This window comes from Ranitomeya imitator, chromosome 7 (genome assembly GCF_032444005.1).
Source record: "Ranitomeya imitator isolate aRanImi1 chromosome 7, aRanImi1.pri, whole genome shotgun sequence".
Classification (NCBI taxonomy): domain Eukaryota; kingdom Metazoa; phylum Chordata; class Amphibia; order Anura; family Dendrobatidae; genus Ranitomeya; species Ranitomeya imitator.
Genome location: NC_091288.1, coordinates 34518628 through 34536249, shown reverse-complemented (window position 1 = coordinate 34536249; position 17622 = coordinate 34518628). Strand labels below are relative to the sequence as shown.

At 41.2% G+C, this 17622-nt stretch overlaps 1 protein-coding gene across 3 annotated transcripts in view; it reads left to right on the top strand.

Annotated features, from left to right (window-relative positions):
* The window catches only part of KCNH7 (potassium voltage-gated channel subfamily H member 7), a 406313-nt gene that overhangs the window by 380327 nt on the left and 8364 nt on the right, over positions 1-17622 (top strand). For all 3 annotated transcript variants that reach the window (XM_069733056.1, XM_069733057.1, XM_069733055.1), the window contains 3 exons: positions 514-610; positions 7160-7420; positions 13967-14135. In XM_069733056.1, coding sequence (XP_069589157.1) covers positions 514-610; positions 7160-7420; positions 13967-14135 — 527 coding nt within the window. The remainder of the gene's footprint in view (positions 1-513; positions 611-7159; positions 7421-13966; positions 14136-17622) is intronic.

The following is a 17622-nucleotide window of genomic DNA, read 5'->3' as shown; positions in this document are numbered from 1 at the left end:
GCTAACCACTGAGCCACTGTACACACATGAATAATGATTGCTAGGGTTCTGACCCTTGGGATTCCCAATTATCATGAAAATGGGTTCTTAAAATTTCCTGTGTGAATAAAGCAGTAGTGAGCATGTACGACCACTGTCTGTAGGAGCAGTGGTCGCACATACTCACTATCACTCTTGTCTCGCAGAGATGTTTGGAACCCTCATTCTTTGGATTGTTTGTGGTCTCAGCCGCCAGACCACCAGCAATTTTACATTTATGAGGCAAACTAATTACTAGACAACCCTTTTAATAATAGCAAGTACAACCCATACACCATACATCGGCCTGAATTACTGCCATACTGATTGAGTGCTCTCGATGGCCTGAGTAAGATGTGTTGACCAGCTGCATTATGCTACAGTTAGCGGTGTAATACGCCATATGTAAAATCGCTTTATTGCTACCATAACACGATTTTCTTAGATAAGCTTTTTGTGTCTCTGGGTTATTATCATGTATGTTTCATTACCCAGGCTGCACTCCTAAGATCACAAGCAGATGCTAACTATGACCGAGAGACCTGCAAACTCCGAAGAAGGAAATTATCTTTTAAAGGAAAATCAGATGAAGGTAATTGTATTTACTGTAGTTATTCATTTACACTCAGTCCAGATTTATGTCTGTATTCTAGTCCTATATATACGTTATTCAATCCAGTTATTATCCAGCTCTGGATTTATATTGATGGGCTGGGATTTCCTGAGGAGAAGTGGCACAGGGTTTAGTATTCCCTTATCAGAAAGGTCTGGCCCGGATGAGATTTCAGCTTCATAAGTATCCTGACAGCCAAATTCACAGCTGTTTTTTTCGGATTATAAGACACACTTTTTTTCCCCAAACTTTTTTTGGGGGAAATGGGGGTGCATCTTATAATGCTGATATACCTTACTGGCCATTGTGGAGCAGAGTCCCAGGGTCGCTGCTGAAGGAGGCAAGAGTGGAGCGTTGATGCACGCCACAGGCTGGGATGAGGGGGTGTTCGGATGTGCGCCGCTGTTGGTGTTCGGTGGTTCGGGGGGCTCTGCTGACATTTTGTGAAAGCCCAGATCCCCGCACTCACATGATTTACTATGCGGTGGACTCCGGGAAAATGGCTGCCGGGGGCGGCGCATGTGCAGATGGAGATCTTGGCACCAAGATCTCGGGAGATGAGATCTCAGCATTAAGATTTCATCAGAATTTTATTATTTAAAGTGACCCTGACAGCTGATACATGCTGCCCGATCCACAGGCAGAATGTATTTCACATGGGCTGCAGGATTCCAGCCATATACTGTATATTTCACTTTGAAATGCCTCAAGATTTAAGAGAAAACCATAGTTTAATAGCTGCTGGGGACTAAGCTGCATTTTTAGAATAGATGGGTCACCGCTGGCTTCTCTTAGCCTGCTGCCCTGTATTGACAGGTCTCTTCCTGTTGTGAGTTCTGTTTTTGGGCTCCCTCTGGTGGTTACTGATGGTACTGGGTGACTTGTGTTCTCTGCGGTCTCTGGTGTCCACCTGTTCCATCAGGTTATGGGAGTTTCCTATTTAACCTGGCTTTTTTGTCATTTCCTCGCCAGCTATCAATGTAATCAGCGTGTCTTTTTACCTCTGCTCCCTGCGTCTGTTATCTTCAGGACAAGCTAAGTTTTGATTTTCCTGTTCCACGTTTTGCTTAATTTTTGTCTTAGTCCAGCTTGCAGATATGTGATTCCTTGCTGCTGGTTGCTCTAGTGGGCTGAAATTACTCCTCATGTTCCATGAGTTGGCACATGAGTTCAAGTAATTTCAGGATGGTTTTTTTGAAGGGTTTTTCGCTGACCGCGCAGTTCACTTTTGTATCCTCTGCTATCTAGCTTTAGCGGGCCTCATTTTTGCTGATTCTATTTTCATAACTACGTATGTGCTTTCCTTTCATTTCACCGTTATTACATGTGGGGGGCTGCTATTTCTGTGGGGTGTTGCTCTGGAGGCAAGTGAGGTCTGTGTTTCTTCTAATAGGGGAAGTTAATCCTTCGGCTGGCGTGAGACGTCTAGGAATCATCGTAGGCACGTTCCCCGGCTACTGCTAGTTGTGTGTTTAGGTTCAGGATCGCGGTCAGCTCAGGTTCCATCACCCTAGAGCTTGTTTTGTTTTTGTGCTTGTCCTTTTGTGATCCCCTGCCATTGGGATCATGACATCTTCCTACGTGCACATATAGGCGGGCCCTATCAATCCAGATCAACAGGCGGGGAGAAGCCGCCAAGGACCACCTGGCCGACTGGTCTCCTGTCCTGTTTCGGTTCCCAGTAGCTATTAAAGTATGTATTTCTCTGAAACACCGGAGGCTTAAACACATATGCTTGGAATCGTGCCACCATGGCCTCATGCATAGTCCCCGTGGATCGGGCAGCATGGTCACTTTAACTTTATTACCCAGGTTCATCAAAACTGGAGTTTTGCACAGTAATGCTGATGAGGGGTCCGCCTCAGTAAGATGTGCTAAATTCATTAAGAGGCCTAATTAAGAAATGTACTCAACTTTTCATACCAGAAGTTCTCATAAATGACCGGACTTAACCCCTTCACGACATGCGCCGTACTAGTACTGCGCATGCCGTGAATCCCCCTTTGATGTGGGCTCCGGCGGTGAGCCCACATCAAAGTCGCGACATGTCAGCTGTTTTGTACAGCTGACATGTGCGCGCAATAGCGGCGGGTGAAATCGCTATTCACCCGCCGCTATTAACCTGTTAAATGCCGCTGTCAAACACAGACAGCGGCATTTAACTACCGCATCCGGCCGGGCGGCCGGATATGACGTCATCGCCGACCCCCGTCACATGATCGGGGGTCGGCGATGCATCAGGAAGGTAACCATAGAGGTCCTTGAGACCTCTATGTTTACTGATGCAGGCCTGCTGTGAGCGCCCCCCTGTGGTCGGCGCTCACAGCACACCTGCATTTCTGCTACATAGCAGCCGATCAGGCTATGCCAGCTTCTAGCCTCCCATGGAGGCTATTGAAGCATGGCACACGTAAAAAAAAAATGTTTTTAAAAATATGAAAAAAATATAAAAAATATAAAAGTTTAAATCACCCCCCTTTCGCCCCATCCTAAATAAAACAATTAAAAAAAAATCAAACATACACATATTTGGTATCGCCGTGTTCAGAATCATCCAATCTATCAATTAAAAAAAAGCATTAACCTGATCGCTAAACGGCGTAGCGAGAAAAAAATCCGAAACGCTAGAATTACGTTTTTTTGGTCGCCGCGACATTGCATTAAAATGCAATAACGGGCGATCAAAAGAACGTATCTGCGCAAAAATGGTATCATTAAAAACATCAGCTCGGCACGCAAAAAATAAGCCCTCACCCGACCCCAGATCACGAAAAATGGAGACGTTACGGGTATCGGAAAATGGCACTTTTTTTTTTTTTCTTTTAGCAAAGTTTGGAATTTTTTTTCACCACTTAGATAAAAATAACCTAGTCATGTTAGGTGTCTATGAACTCATAATGACCTAGAGAATCATAATGGCAGGTTAGTTTTAGCATTTAGTGAACCTAGCAAAAAAGCCAAACAAAAAACAAGTGTGGGATTGCACTTTTTTTGCAATTTCACCGCACTTGGAATTTTTTTCCCGTTTTCTAGTAAAATACATGGTAAAACCAATGATGTCGTTCAAAAGTACAACTTGTCCCGCAAAAAATAAGCCCTCACATGACAATATTGACGGAAAAATAAAAAAGTTATGGCTCAGGGAAGGAGGGAAGTGAAAAACGAAAACGCAAAAATGAAAAAGGGCCGCGACTTGAAGGGGTTAATAAGTAAATGCCAAAAGTTATATACATTTATTTCTGCACATACAAGTTGTTTAAAATGCTCAAACAGTTTTATGCCAGAAATTAGGCACAAACTGTGTTTAAATAGAGGATTTGGAGCGTTGAATCCAAAAAATAAAAAAACACATCCCAAAACTAATCAAAAGTTAACAAAATGTACATGTTCTACCGTGCTGCTCCTTGTTAGGGAATGTTTGGTTTAGAAGCTGAAGATCCGAAAAGGCTGAGAAAAGTGCAGTAAACGCAAATCTGTTATAGCGCTGTCCACATTTTTGCCACATTTGGTTATCTATTACCATCCTGCTTACAGCGCACCACTCCTCTGACAGGTGAGATGTGTCCACAGGTGCCTACAACCAGGATTCCTGCACGTTATGTCACTTCTTATCCTCGTTTTTCATTTTTGACAGAGGTGCTGAGAAAATTGTTTAATTAGCAGCTCGATGGTCTCTTTTTGCTGACCTTTCTCTGCCAAATCTAATGTTGAAACTTAGATTTCAGGTGGCGTAGCCTGCAGGGGTTTAAGTCCGCTGGTAAAAGCCAAGAAGGTATATTAAGAAGGAACAAGAATGAGAAACCTGCCAGTAATCATCAGCAGGACATAATTGTAGTGTACATTCACCCATATTATCAGGATGAGCCAGCAGCTGCTTTAGTTGCTTGTGGTTCTGGTGGTTCTGGTTCTAAACTGATCCAGATATTTGCAGCCTCTGTGTTCTTAAAATAATTCCCTAGTACATATTTAATATTTAAATCATTCCCTTTGTGAGCAATTTGGGTAATAATGTAGGTCAGGCAATGGGAAATCAAATTTCTGCATCAGTGGAGACCTCCAGATTAGAGCTGCTGTAATTCAAGTAATAGATACTGTACATACACGGGGTGATGTTAAAGGGAATGTGTCAGCTGGATTTCACACTCTAAACTAGGTATATGCGCATGTAGCTCTTTCAAAGACAAGTCCAGCAGGGGCGCCCTAGTCTATCCCTGTCCCCCCTGTATTACTCCTGAAGGTGGAAACGCCAGGTTCTCATACCTATCTATGTTCCCTACTTATACCTTATCTTATCCCTCCCTACACAGGGAGGTGAGGGGTTGAAGTATATAGGAAAACACTAATCAGACAGACAAGGGAAAACAAACAAGGATAAAAGAAAACTACAATTATACAAAATACACTCACCAATCAGAAAAACTCTCTAACCTCCACCTCCAACTACTGAACTTTCTCCTTCACCACCAAACCAGTAAGTAGAAATATCACTGGCAACTTCCAAGAGCCAGTGGAGGGCATATGTACCAGAGGGGACCGGCCAACACAGAACAGCTGAGACAATTCAGCATGGAGAGCTCCAGGATATCAACTAAACTGATTAACCCTTGCCATGACAGCGATGAAACCTGCACTGTTTAATACGATGGTGAAGCAGTTCTAATAAGTGCAGGAGTTCGTGTAACCAGATGCTACAATTGTCAGACCCCACTTTGTCTCAGTATCCTTGTGGCAGTTTGTAATTGAATCGAAAAACTGCCTGAACGACTGCACCAGAGAGTTGTGGTGAATGGCTCCTGTTCTGATGGTCACCAGTTATAAGTGGTGTATCCTAGGGTTCAATGCTGGGTCTGCTATTATTCAGCTTATTTGTTAATGATATAGACCAGTGTTTCCCAAACTCTAGTCCTCATGGCCCCCACGGGTCATGTTTTCAGGATTTCATTAGTGTTGCGCAGATGATGGAAGTATTATCAAGGCATCAGGAATTCTCTCACTTGTGCAACACTGTGGAAATCCTGAAGACAGGGGCCGTGGGGTATGTGAGGACTGGAGTTTGGGAAACACTGATATAGACGATGGGATTAATAGTGTTGTTTCTGTTCTTACAGAGGATACAAAGCTATGCAGTATAGAGCTGTCTATGGAGGATGTTCATAAGTTACAGGCTGACATGGACAAAATAAATGTTTGTGCACCCGCTTGGCAGATGAGAGTTAATGTGAAGAAATGTAAAGTATCAGGGCACAAATAACCTGCGGGCACCTTATGTTGTAGAAGGCGTCAAACTAGGAGAGTCACTTATCGAGAAGGATCTGGGTGCCCTTGTAGCTCACAGCATGCAATGTCAATAAGCTGCTTCTAAAGCTACTAACATATTGTCATGTATTAAAAGAAGCATAGACTAAATGTATTCATACTAGAATAGAAAAAAAAGGTTTGCAGGACCCTGGTTCAGCAGTTATCTTGTTTTTCTATGCCTGCCAAACTAGAGCCCTGCAAACCTCCTCCTACTTAGCAGCATTCCAGTAGACTAATGGGCTTGACATGTCCCACGTTCAATGCATCATAATGACGCTCCATGTGTGCTAATCAGTAGACAAAACATAATTAACAACAATTTAACAATCTTTCAGCACCTTGTAAATAAAACTTCAGTTTTATTAATATTTAGAAAACCAATGCTATACACTCTAAAATTAAAATAGTTCCTCACTGCCTACCAATGATAATTGGAGTGTATTCTTATTATTTATTATTTATATCAGCCTAATACATATGACCCAAAAGTCATTATCTCAGTAAATTAGAATACTTGGTAACACCAGCTTAAAAAATTATTTTTTAAATCCGAAATGTTGGCCTCCTGAAATGTATGTTCAGTAAATGCCCTCAATACTTGGTCGGGGCTCCTTTTGCATCAATTGCTGCATCAATGCGGCGTGGCATGGAGGCGATCAGCTCTATGTAATGACAAACACATTGCACCCCATCCTGTGTCTTTTCTTCTGTTTCACTATTTATATGATTGCAGATTGTTGAAATGATATAACATATGGTGCTCGGCTAAAGACGAATTTCATCGCCGGTTTGTGCAAAATTTTATTTTGTTAGATGATAAAAATATCAGGAAAAAAATAAGTCGTCTTAGTCATGTTTGGAACAGATCCTGGCCTTAATCATACAGAATAAAAGTAGAAAATGACTCCAAATGTGAATGATAAAAAAAGTTTTATAAATGCAAATGATTAACTTGTATATGGAAGGCCGCTGCCGATGCTGTCTCATTGTGCCAAAATTGTAGTAAGAGGGGCGAATGGTACCCCTTCAAATAAACTCTCCGCCACCTGCAGACTAGAGCAGGAAAAGCTTGTTTTAAATTAAAAAGTCTGACTATGGTGTCGAAAATGGTGACTGGTGTGCACCGTGTGTGTGTAGGACAAGTCTTAAGGCACTTGGGCCTGCTGCAGAATGATTGAAAACTTAACCTTGATGTATTCACGGTTTATGTGTTCTCCTTTGATTCTGTAGAGGGAAGTAAAGACAACAGCCAAGAATATTCCGACAATTCCATGGATAATTTCAAAAATTACTCGTATAACAAGAGAAATGCAGATAAAAGTAGAAGTGGCTCATCTTCGCAAGTTTCTTCCATTAATGAGCAGAAGCCTTTATTTTCAGAACTCGGTGGCTTTAACTCTACTTTCCCAAAGTCTTCTGCGCCTCAGTTTGAAGAACCTGTTTGTCCTTCTGAAAAGATAACCCTAGCAAAAAGAAGTCTGTCTTACCGAGGTAAGAAAGGTTTTGCACGCCCCTATTAAAATTCCAGGTTTTTGTTAAGTTAAAAAAAAAAAAATCATACCAAGAAGAATCATTTTAGGACTTGTTTCACCTTTAATATCGCCCATAATGTGTAAAAATCCATTGACAGTTTAACAGGAGTGTGTAGACTTTTTTATCCACTGTACATATATAACTGATGATTACCGTATATAGTATGTGGAAAGTATAATGACCAAAATCTGGGACCTGACCCCCACCTGAAATGATCACAAACACATTGCAGGCATGTGATGAAGTCTTTGGGAGTAATGGACGAATTGTAACCTATGACTTCCATATATTTCAAACACAAGCATGGCCACTTCTCCACGTTTTTGGGGTAGATGGCAGAATGTTTGGTAGAGACCTCAGACCACATGTCCCATATGTCCTTATTATATTCTGTTCTCGCGTCCGGCAGTTGTGTTCCTGGCCAAGGAATGAGGCAATTTTTTGTAGCTTTTACTTATAATTTCCAAGTCAACCTTTCATCCAATGGGTCAGAATTCATCAGTAATTTCGAGCCAAGTTAATCTTGGTGGCCTTAATTTATCTCTGGCATGACCTGCTTTTGCTATAGGGCACTTGTGTAGCTGTATAGTCTGCCCCTATGGGTTTCTTTGCCCCTGTTCCTATCTTCTTATTTTACCCTGCTCTTTTTGCTGCCTCTATTCATTTGCTCTCTAAAGTATAGGATTTAGGGTGTAGGTCATATCATCAGTCTACTTTTCCGTTTTCCATAGACTGTAATGTAAAAAGTGGATACAGTAGAAATATTTTTTTAGGTGTACAAAAAAGTTGCCTGCACAGCTTTTTTGCTAACGGAATACTGCTGAATTAGTTCTAACGTACGATACTGGACATGTGAACTTAGCCTAAGGAACCTCTCTATTCTGTCGGTCGTTCAAGTCCCAGAGATCAGACTTCTACAAGTCACAAAATAATCTATTCAAAAGAATAAGTCATCATTGTTTGTTCCTGGAAAGCTTCATAACAGGGTGTGTCTCACAACCGATAGATTTGCTTTTTTTCCATTCTACCTTTTGAAAATAATACAAGTTAGTCTATGTTCACATGTCCAGTAACGATCCATTAGAAAGGAATCCAGCAGCAATTCGTTAGCAAAAATGTTCTGGAGACACAACTTTTTAGTTCCTTTTTGAAAAACTGATCACTGATGGGTCCATTTTCTTACCATTGAAATCTGTGGACAACAAATCCCTTTTCCATAGACTTCGATGTTCAAAAAAAGTGGATCAGCTCAACTTTTTTTAACGGATTACTACTGGATCAGTTTCTAATGGTTGATTACTGGATATGACAACTAAGGCTACTTTCACACTAGCGTTTTCTGCAATCCGTCACAATGCGTCATTTTGCAGAAAAAACGCATCCTGCAAAAGTGCTTGCAGGATGCGTTTTTTCCCCATAGACTTGGATTGACGACGCATTTGCGACGGATTGCCACACGTCGCATCCGTCGAGCGACGGATGCGTCGTGCTTTTGCGGACCGTCGGGAGCAAAAAACGCTACATGTAACGTTTTTTCTCCTGACGGACCGCTTTTTCCGACCGCGCATGCGCGGCCGGAACTCCGCCCCCACCTCCCCGCACCTTACAATGGGGCAGCGGATGCGCCGGAAAAATGCATCCGCTGTACCCATTGTGAAATGCAGCAAACGCTAGCGTCGGAATATCTCCCCAACACATTGCGATGGGGAGATTCCGACGCTAGTGTGAAAGAAGCCTTAGCCTGAAATGTTTGTCCCTGGTACAGTTACATGGCCATAAATGGGACTGCACCACAGCTTGGATCAATAACGTAATTGTGACCATTATTTGGACCCCTGTAATCATTCATTGATGACCTATTTATGCGTGTGCCATAATGTGTAATCCCAGAATTCTCTGTTAAACAGCAGTTTGTAGTCTTCTACTTGGATCGCCCTTTGATTTTATAGCATAGTTGCTAACAATCACAAATTTCCTGTGACTCTTAGGCCGATTGGGGTGCGATTTTTGTAAACCACCTTCAAAAGTCAAAAGAGGATGGGGCAGGTGAGGGGTGTTTCCAAGAGGGGAGGAGTGTTTCTGGAAAGCTCTGGGCAACTGTGATCTAATATATGTTTTATTTTCTTTAAATTCACTTAAATCTCAAGGGAACTGGATAGGATTCCTCTCTTTGAGTAGCGTCTGGAATTTTTCAACCGAAGGTTCCAATATATTCTCAGGTTGGTTGAAATCGGGGTCAAATTTGTGTTTTTCCGCCATTTCTATAAGGCTTTCAAGTTTCTTCCTTGACTCCTCAAGGAGTTTCTGTTCCTCTGTGAGCAAAATTTGCATAAACCCAATCGATGATTCAATTAACTCCCTGGTCCAGGCTGCAAGTAATTGGGGGCTTATGGTGCGGGGTGAAGGTTGAAGTGTAATTCTAAGGCCTCTACGTATGATTCCCTTAAAACCCCCTTATATTCGCTTAAAATTTAATTTTTATTTTTTATAAAGACTATTAAAAAATGCACCTATTACCAGTGTAACATGCAATAATAAAAAAGGGAAATTGCACTTCGACCTTCACCCCGCACCACCAGTCAGGTTTATGCAAATATTGCTCACAGGAAGAGAAACTCCTTGAGGAGTCAATGAAGAAGCTTAACGGCCTAATACTAAAGGTGCAAAAACACAAATTTGACCCCGATTTCTACCGACGCGAGAATATATTGCAAACTTCAGTTGAAAAATTCCAGACGCTGCTCAAAGAGAGGAAACATCCAGTTCACAGGACTATGATCTAAGAATTGGTGTTTATCACTTATCTGATCCATCACGTAATCCTTAAAGATAAAGTCCACACGATAAATAACCTTGTCTTCACCCGCTTTATAGCGTTGTGTTAGTCATTAGTGATTGGCGAGATTTCCATGGCATGGGACAAGTTTTGGAGAGCGGGGCTTTCTTTCTCGTTCTCTTTCTCACACTCCCGAAAAGCTTCTTTTTCCAAACTTGTCACAAACGACTTTTCCAACTGAAAGATTTCTTTCCATAGACTTATTTAGGATGAAGCTTTGTGTCCCTGCAGCCATAGCAACTCTTACCAAGGCAACCCGCTGCAGATTTTAGTCTGTGCTAATTTTAGAAAGTCTGCAAAAAAAAAAAAGTCTGCATTTTCACCAAGTCTGTACATGATCCAAATCTGTCCTTTTCTGAATATGCCGAATGTTTTATTTATGTTTTTTTTATTTCCTTTGCTTCCTGATTTAAAAAAGCTACAGATGGACCCAAAAGACATAAATCCAAGACCTGAAAATAGGCAAATAACCCAATAAAGCTTAACCTAGGCGACTTCCATTGGAATACGATGAGGATTTATTTTTGGTCGTTGCCTCTTAGCAAATTGTTTGCTTCTAGTCTAATGTTATCGAATGGAAGAAGAATCTAATTACAGCTAGTCTGAAGTTTTTATCAGATTTATAATTGTTTTGTTCCTTGAGAAGCTTCTAAGCTCAAAGAGAAAACCTTCTCTTATTGGTAAAATGTGTCCCCCGTGACTTAATAATAACATGCTCGGGGAATCACATAATAACCGATGAAAACATAATTATTCTTATCAAGTCTAGACATATAGATCCTAGACAAGGAGAGCGTCCTCCTACTTGTTTCATCAAGCAATTCCTGGAAAAGAAGATATGTCATACAATAGATGTAAATGGCGTAAGATAGATCATATTCCACATCAATATTGCACTACCGCAACGCTTTCTTGGTATGATTGTAATATATAATACAATATTCAACTTTAACCCATTTACTGTCAAGAACCTGAGACAAAAGTAGAGGTTCAGCGTAGGTGGGTCAAGGCGAATCTGAATGGGCCCCCAACCCAAAGTATAAGTACGGAGACGCATCAAAATGAAGGACGTCTAACAATCCAGTTACTAAATAAAAACTATATCTACAGTGACTTACACGGCGGTGTCCTTTCCTTATTGGAGTTGTTTAATTGTTCAGTGTTTTCCACCTAGCCCAGACCGCCATGAAGACTTCTTCTTCCAGCCACAACTCTTCTGCAGAGTTTGCAGCACAGACACATTTCACTTGCATATTTTCACCATTACCCCCACCTATTCCCAATGTCACATCTATTTACAGCATTTTACTAGGGCTGCCATAGTCTTCATCTTATAGCTGTAAGCCAAAAGAAGTAGTATAATCTTGTTTCTATTAACTTACTGAAGCGTGAGAGATCCTATAATAAATATCCTCTAAGTAATGCTTCTGTCAGTGCTAAGAACATTGAGGACATGTACTTTAACAGCCTTTCGGAGCATCTTAGATCTTCTCTTACTTATCCAGCCAAATAAGTTCCCTGATGGGTAGCCTGGTGCCCACCTTCTGCAGACGACTGTGTACGAATATTACTCGGACTTGATTTGATTCTTTCAGGGTCTTTAGGCTCAAACAAAGAATCTAATGGTCTGATCTGAAATAATGGTGACAGCCAAGAAACAAAGCTGTAACCTTACCCCCAGACAGGTTGGAATGGACGGCTCTTTCCATTAGTGGGACACCCAGTTGGGGACCTTGCCGTATGGCAGAGCCGGCTGGGAGTTACATGATGTACGCAGCCGTCGGCTTTTTGTTTAAATATTGCCGTCTGTAGATTTATGATGCCATCTAAGAAATCACCTCCTGCATGTATCCAGTCTGCTCCAGATACCAGCGGAGGGAATTGGGACACAGGAACGAGCTGATAATATATGTGTGTACACTGGAAATATCCATGCACAAGTGCTAACTGGAGCATAACCGTATGGTAAACCGGCCATACGTTGGTTGAATTACTGCCTGGCCAAGAAACTTTCCAATTTAACCAGTAGAAGACCAGTGCATTTTTCCTATTTCTGACCAGGCACATTTTTCATTTTTCTCTTCTTTGTACATGCGATTTTGAGAGTTCTAAAATTTTATTCTCGATCCAATATTCAAATAATGGTTTAATCTTTTTTTTCGTGAGACGTGGTATCTAATTTTTATGTTCTTTTTTTTCCCATTTCCTTAAAAAAAATGATGACCGCAGATGACCACCAAAATACATGATCAATTTTTGTTCCCCTTTCCGCAATCATTATTTTTATCTATTTATCTGATACATTTTTGTATTTCACAGGGCTGGGGCTATTAATAACGATTCCGTTTTTGTTTTGTTTGTTGTTGTTTTTGCCCTGTTTTATTTATTTGTATTTTTGTCACACATTATGCCCCCGTAAGGTCATAAAAGACCATTGGGGAGCACTTCAACATTTAAATACGTTTTTATATCATATGTTCCCTGTAACTGAGGCTGGTATATTACACCCAGATTCTACGTTAATTCAGCCTCTTGGCTGTGCAACAGATCTGATCTGGATCTATTAACTCCTTCAGCTCCTGCCGCCTCCAAGCATCTGCCAACCACATCACTGTGTCTGGAGGAGAAAGTGCTTTTAGCACTTCCTATACTGGATACACAGTGTGTGTCCATCACTATATATACAGCAATCTGGAAGGCAGACATGGTAATAAACCACCTCTGCCTTTTCTTTGGGGAGTCCGGCTGTGTCTGATGGACCGCTTTTAGCTCCTGCAGCTGCACAATATTATGCAAGCAGTTTACTCTGCAATGACATTGTAGAACGCTATTTTAGAATAATATGCAGACCTCCTGAATGTTTTAATTCTATGGGCGGTCCACAAATAGTTAAATGGTCACTGTCCTTTAGACAAACTTTGCATAAATCAGTAGTACAAGTGAATAAAATCAACTTTGTAGTATATGTTATCATAGAAATAGGCTTCTTCCTCCACTTAAGAGCCACTTTTTAATTTCCACCCCCCATTTGAATGCATCATTTACTCTAAAAACTAGCTAAAATGAATGCCAGCTCACTGAGGTGTCAGATTACAGCTGTCTCCTCTCTCCTACACTTACCAGAAAGCTGCAGCAGGATCTATCTGTGTCTCTCTGCCTCTTTATCTTCTTCTCAATAGGCTTTAATGCCTATTGAAGGGGAGGATATGGGAGAAGAAAAAGAGGCAGAGAGACACAGCGAGATCCTACTCCAGCTTTCTGGTAAGTGTAGGAGAGAGGAGAGTAGGAATCATATACCGTATGTCTTTGTGTTCTGTATATGGGAGATATCATAGCAGCATGTTTCTGCATACTAGCTTAGAGACAATTGAAAAATAGAGACAAAGCCTGCACAGTGGAAAACTGAAAGATGTAGGTAATATAATGGACAGATATAGTGTTATTACTCATTTACATATAAAAAAGTTTATTTGGAACAGTGACAAGGAGCAGGGAGCAGAGCTAGACATTAAATGGGTACTGATGTTATATTAGTGTTTTAGTATATGCCTATGTTAAAAAATATTGAAAAGTGCTCTAGAAGACATATTCATCACAGTTGGGAACTATAACCCCCAGCATGATCTATCCAAGACAGAGATAATAATGCGTATTTTCTTTTGTGATAGATATAGCAAGCCCAAAATGCTGGGAGAGAGAAAGTGCCAGGATACCCCAGAGTGTAACCAACGAAGCCGCACCGAACAGCTTAGCCTGGGGAGTGAGCAATGGCGACAATGACCTGACGTACGGAGAAGTGGAGCACAGGTTAGATCTGATGCAGGAACAGATGAACAGGTGAGAGACACAGAACAAAAAGTCTGCACAACTACCAAAAAAAATCAGATTTTCATACAAACTTGCATTCTACTTCCTTTTTGTATAAAACTGTATATAAGCATGGAAGTACATATTCCGTTTAGTCGCATACAGTGGTGGAGCGTAATGGGGGTCAGAGTTGGGGTTTGTCCCGGGAGCCAAATTTTATGGTGGCACAAAATTTTGACCGCAGATTTTCCTGAACTATCCGGCGGGGGCAGTACCTGCTCACCCGACGGCTGATAATGTAGATAGGTAAAACAGCCAGTGATTGCTTTGACATTTCAGTCTGTGCTGCAGGATCTTCATACAAAGTGCTGCAAAGACGACTTTGTAATGGGCTAAGAAAGCTCTTAGCATAATGAAGTGGACTTTGTCACGTTGATCTCTGCCAATGCAGGACACAACAGCAGATGACAAACTCATTTACTTTGATCTGCTGTGCTCTGCATAGGCAGCAAATGAGATCACAAAGGCTGCACTATGGACTCCCATATTGCCCCTCCTTTCATATATATCCGTTGTAATTCCGTGATAGGGGAGACAGATACATGTAAAATTAAGGGTCCTGTGTTAAAAAAAAAATCATTATAATATATTTTACATATTTGCATCATTTTTCCAGCCCTATCTAGGATTACGTTTTGGGCTAGGGTTAGGGATAGTGCTATGGTTAGGTTTAGGTTTAGGGCTAAAGTAATAAATACAAAAATGTAGTTGAAGAAAATAAAGTACGGTATACGTTTTTAAGTTTGTTTAATTTTATGTTGGATTTTTTTAAAAAAAAGTTGAAATGAACTAAAGGGTCAAAGGGCAAACTATAATGACAGTGGTATTTTCTAAAAATACAGCACAGGTAGTGAGTGGTTAAGGGTTTAATACTGAACTGATGGAAGGGACTCGGGGAGTGCAAGCAGTCTACAGGTTAGGGGGGTGCAAATATTTGCTTTACCCTGAGGCACTGACATTCAGTGCTACTGGATCGCCCCCTCCCCCACCCCAGGGCCGTGGGGTACTCGGTATTGGGTCCAATGTTCACTGGCGGATGTCACAGTGGCTGACCCGGTCCGTGGCCCTGGGACGTCCATGTAAAAGGGAAAGGTCTTTAAAGGGATAAAGTTTATGTTCGTGACACCACCTGTGGTATTCGGTCAGTGGAGACCGACGCTGCTTTAAGGGGTCCTCTGGGGTGATGTTATGGCAGCTAGATGGTGTAACTTCCCACAGGTGAAGTATGTCCCCAGGGCTCCCGGTGTGTAGATGGTGGATGGTGAGAGGCGCAGTAAAGAATGAGGACACAGGTTTGCAGTCTCTTTATCTTTACTGAAGACTTCAGCATCCACAGTCCAGGGCACCAGAGCACAGGGCAGGCAGAGTCCGGACGGTTTGGAGCCAAGTCCAGAGTCCCCTTATCCAGGTGGAAATCAGTAGCCTTCCTTTGCGCTGCGGTGGTGTAGTCCCTTACTGCCTATGGCTTCACATAAGGGTCTCACAGATATGGTGTTCCATCTGTCCCCCATATAGGATAGGACAATACCCATATGACTGGTGATTTGAGCCTGTTTATAGGATCGCTTAGATAACCTGGCTCTGTAGGTGTCACCGTGCCTCCTGGGTGTAGGTGCGGACAGGTAACCTGCGATTAGCTGTCCTGCTGGTCTCAGAAATAAGGCATAGAGGTCCTTACTCCCTCGGTGTTCCGGCTACCGGGGTTTTGCGCCATCCATTGGCTGTGGTTGCAACACAATAACATACTGAATTTTATTTTCATTGGAATCCCTAGTAAAATTAAAGGTAACTGTGGACACATCCTTAGGTTTGGTAATAGTCAATAAAACATATCTAATCGTGCATTTTCATTTACTTCTCCATGCTTCAATAAAATATTTCATTCCATGTTCTTTGTAATGTAAAAAAAAATATTAAAATTAATATATATACAATTTTTTTCTCCAAATATGTCTACATTTCTGTTACTAAAAATCTTCCTATAGCTTTATATTGACTTGATCTGCTTTTCTCAAAGCCACCACTAGAGGGAGCATGAGAGCACAAAGCATGCCGAGTATACATTGGATTCAATAAAATCAGTATTCGGTAACCTCTCTAGCTCCCCCTAGTGGTAGCTAAAAGCAAACAAGTTTTACCATTTAGATCTATACCTATTCAATAAATTTGTGAAATTGATGTAATAAAAACTGGGCTTCAACATCTGTAAAGATTTGTCGTGAAATGATTCAGCACTTGATTTATTTATTTATTTTTTAATTAAAACTGATCTGGCGTTAGAAAGTGGATATTCACTTGATGTTTGATGCTTCCAAATGTTTTAAATCTTTGAGAAAAGAATCATGGCACTCTCCACTGATTGCTACATAATATTATGAAAGTATTCTCTCCAAGAACATTGCATTGGTGGATACAGTGCCTCGTAGAGACAGCATATGGCGGCATGTGAAGGGTGGAAGGGTCCCATAGGGACTTTGTGCTCTGCTGTGCGGGGTCTGTGCTTTGTTCCTGGGCTCTTGCAGTCTATTATTATCAGTCCATGTGAGTTTTTTTAGTTTTTTTCCTGCAGCAGTCACATTCTTTGTGCGATGTCCTGCTGAGCGGGTTCCATCTTCGGCATTTGGTGTGATGAGCTCTATGGCCGCCTTGAGTCTCTATTTTTGAAATAGATGAAAAAAAAAGAGGCGAAAATTGTCATATACATGGAAGATTAGCTGAAGTGGCGTGAGGAGGAGAAAATAGGACAATGTCACCTAAGATTTTCTGCCCCAGATGATCACTGCAGAAATAATTGCATTTAGAATAAATTGCCTGAACCATCTTCTAAGAACCGGAATTATTTTTCTCATTCTATAACGGAACTTTTCTAAATATTTCATGTATCTGTTATGGGTTCTTAATAGTCTCCGTACTATTAATACTGGTATTATGTATTCTATGCGGCTCCTGCCATTACTACGCTGATTTGTTTCTGTCTCAGTTACTTGGTGACTACACATATGGCAGGGCTGATTTATTTTTCTTAAAGGGGTTGTCCGGGATACAATATAAAACCCTCAATTTCCCCCAAAAAGTAAAGAAAACAAGAATATAATGATTTGTAAATCTCTTACATACATATTTTATTCACTGCAGAACACACAACAGATCTGAAGTTGAGCGTTGGACATGTTTCATTTTGTGCGAAAAAATAACTTATTTTAGAAATCGATGGCAGTAACACATCTCACAAAAATTGGGACAGAGCCATGTCTACCGTTATGTAGAGTCTCCTCTTCTTTTTACCACAGTTTGTAAACGACCGGGAAGTGAGGACACAGTTGATGGAGTTTTGGAAGAAGAGTTTTGTGCCATTGTTGTCCAATTTCCGATTCTCGCTGCTCCACAATCTGGGGTCTTTGCCAAATTTTGTATTTCATTATGCGCCAAATATTGTCTATTAGTGAAAGTTCTGAAC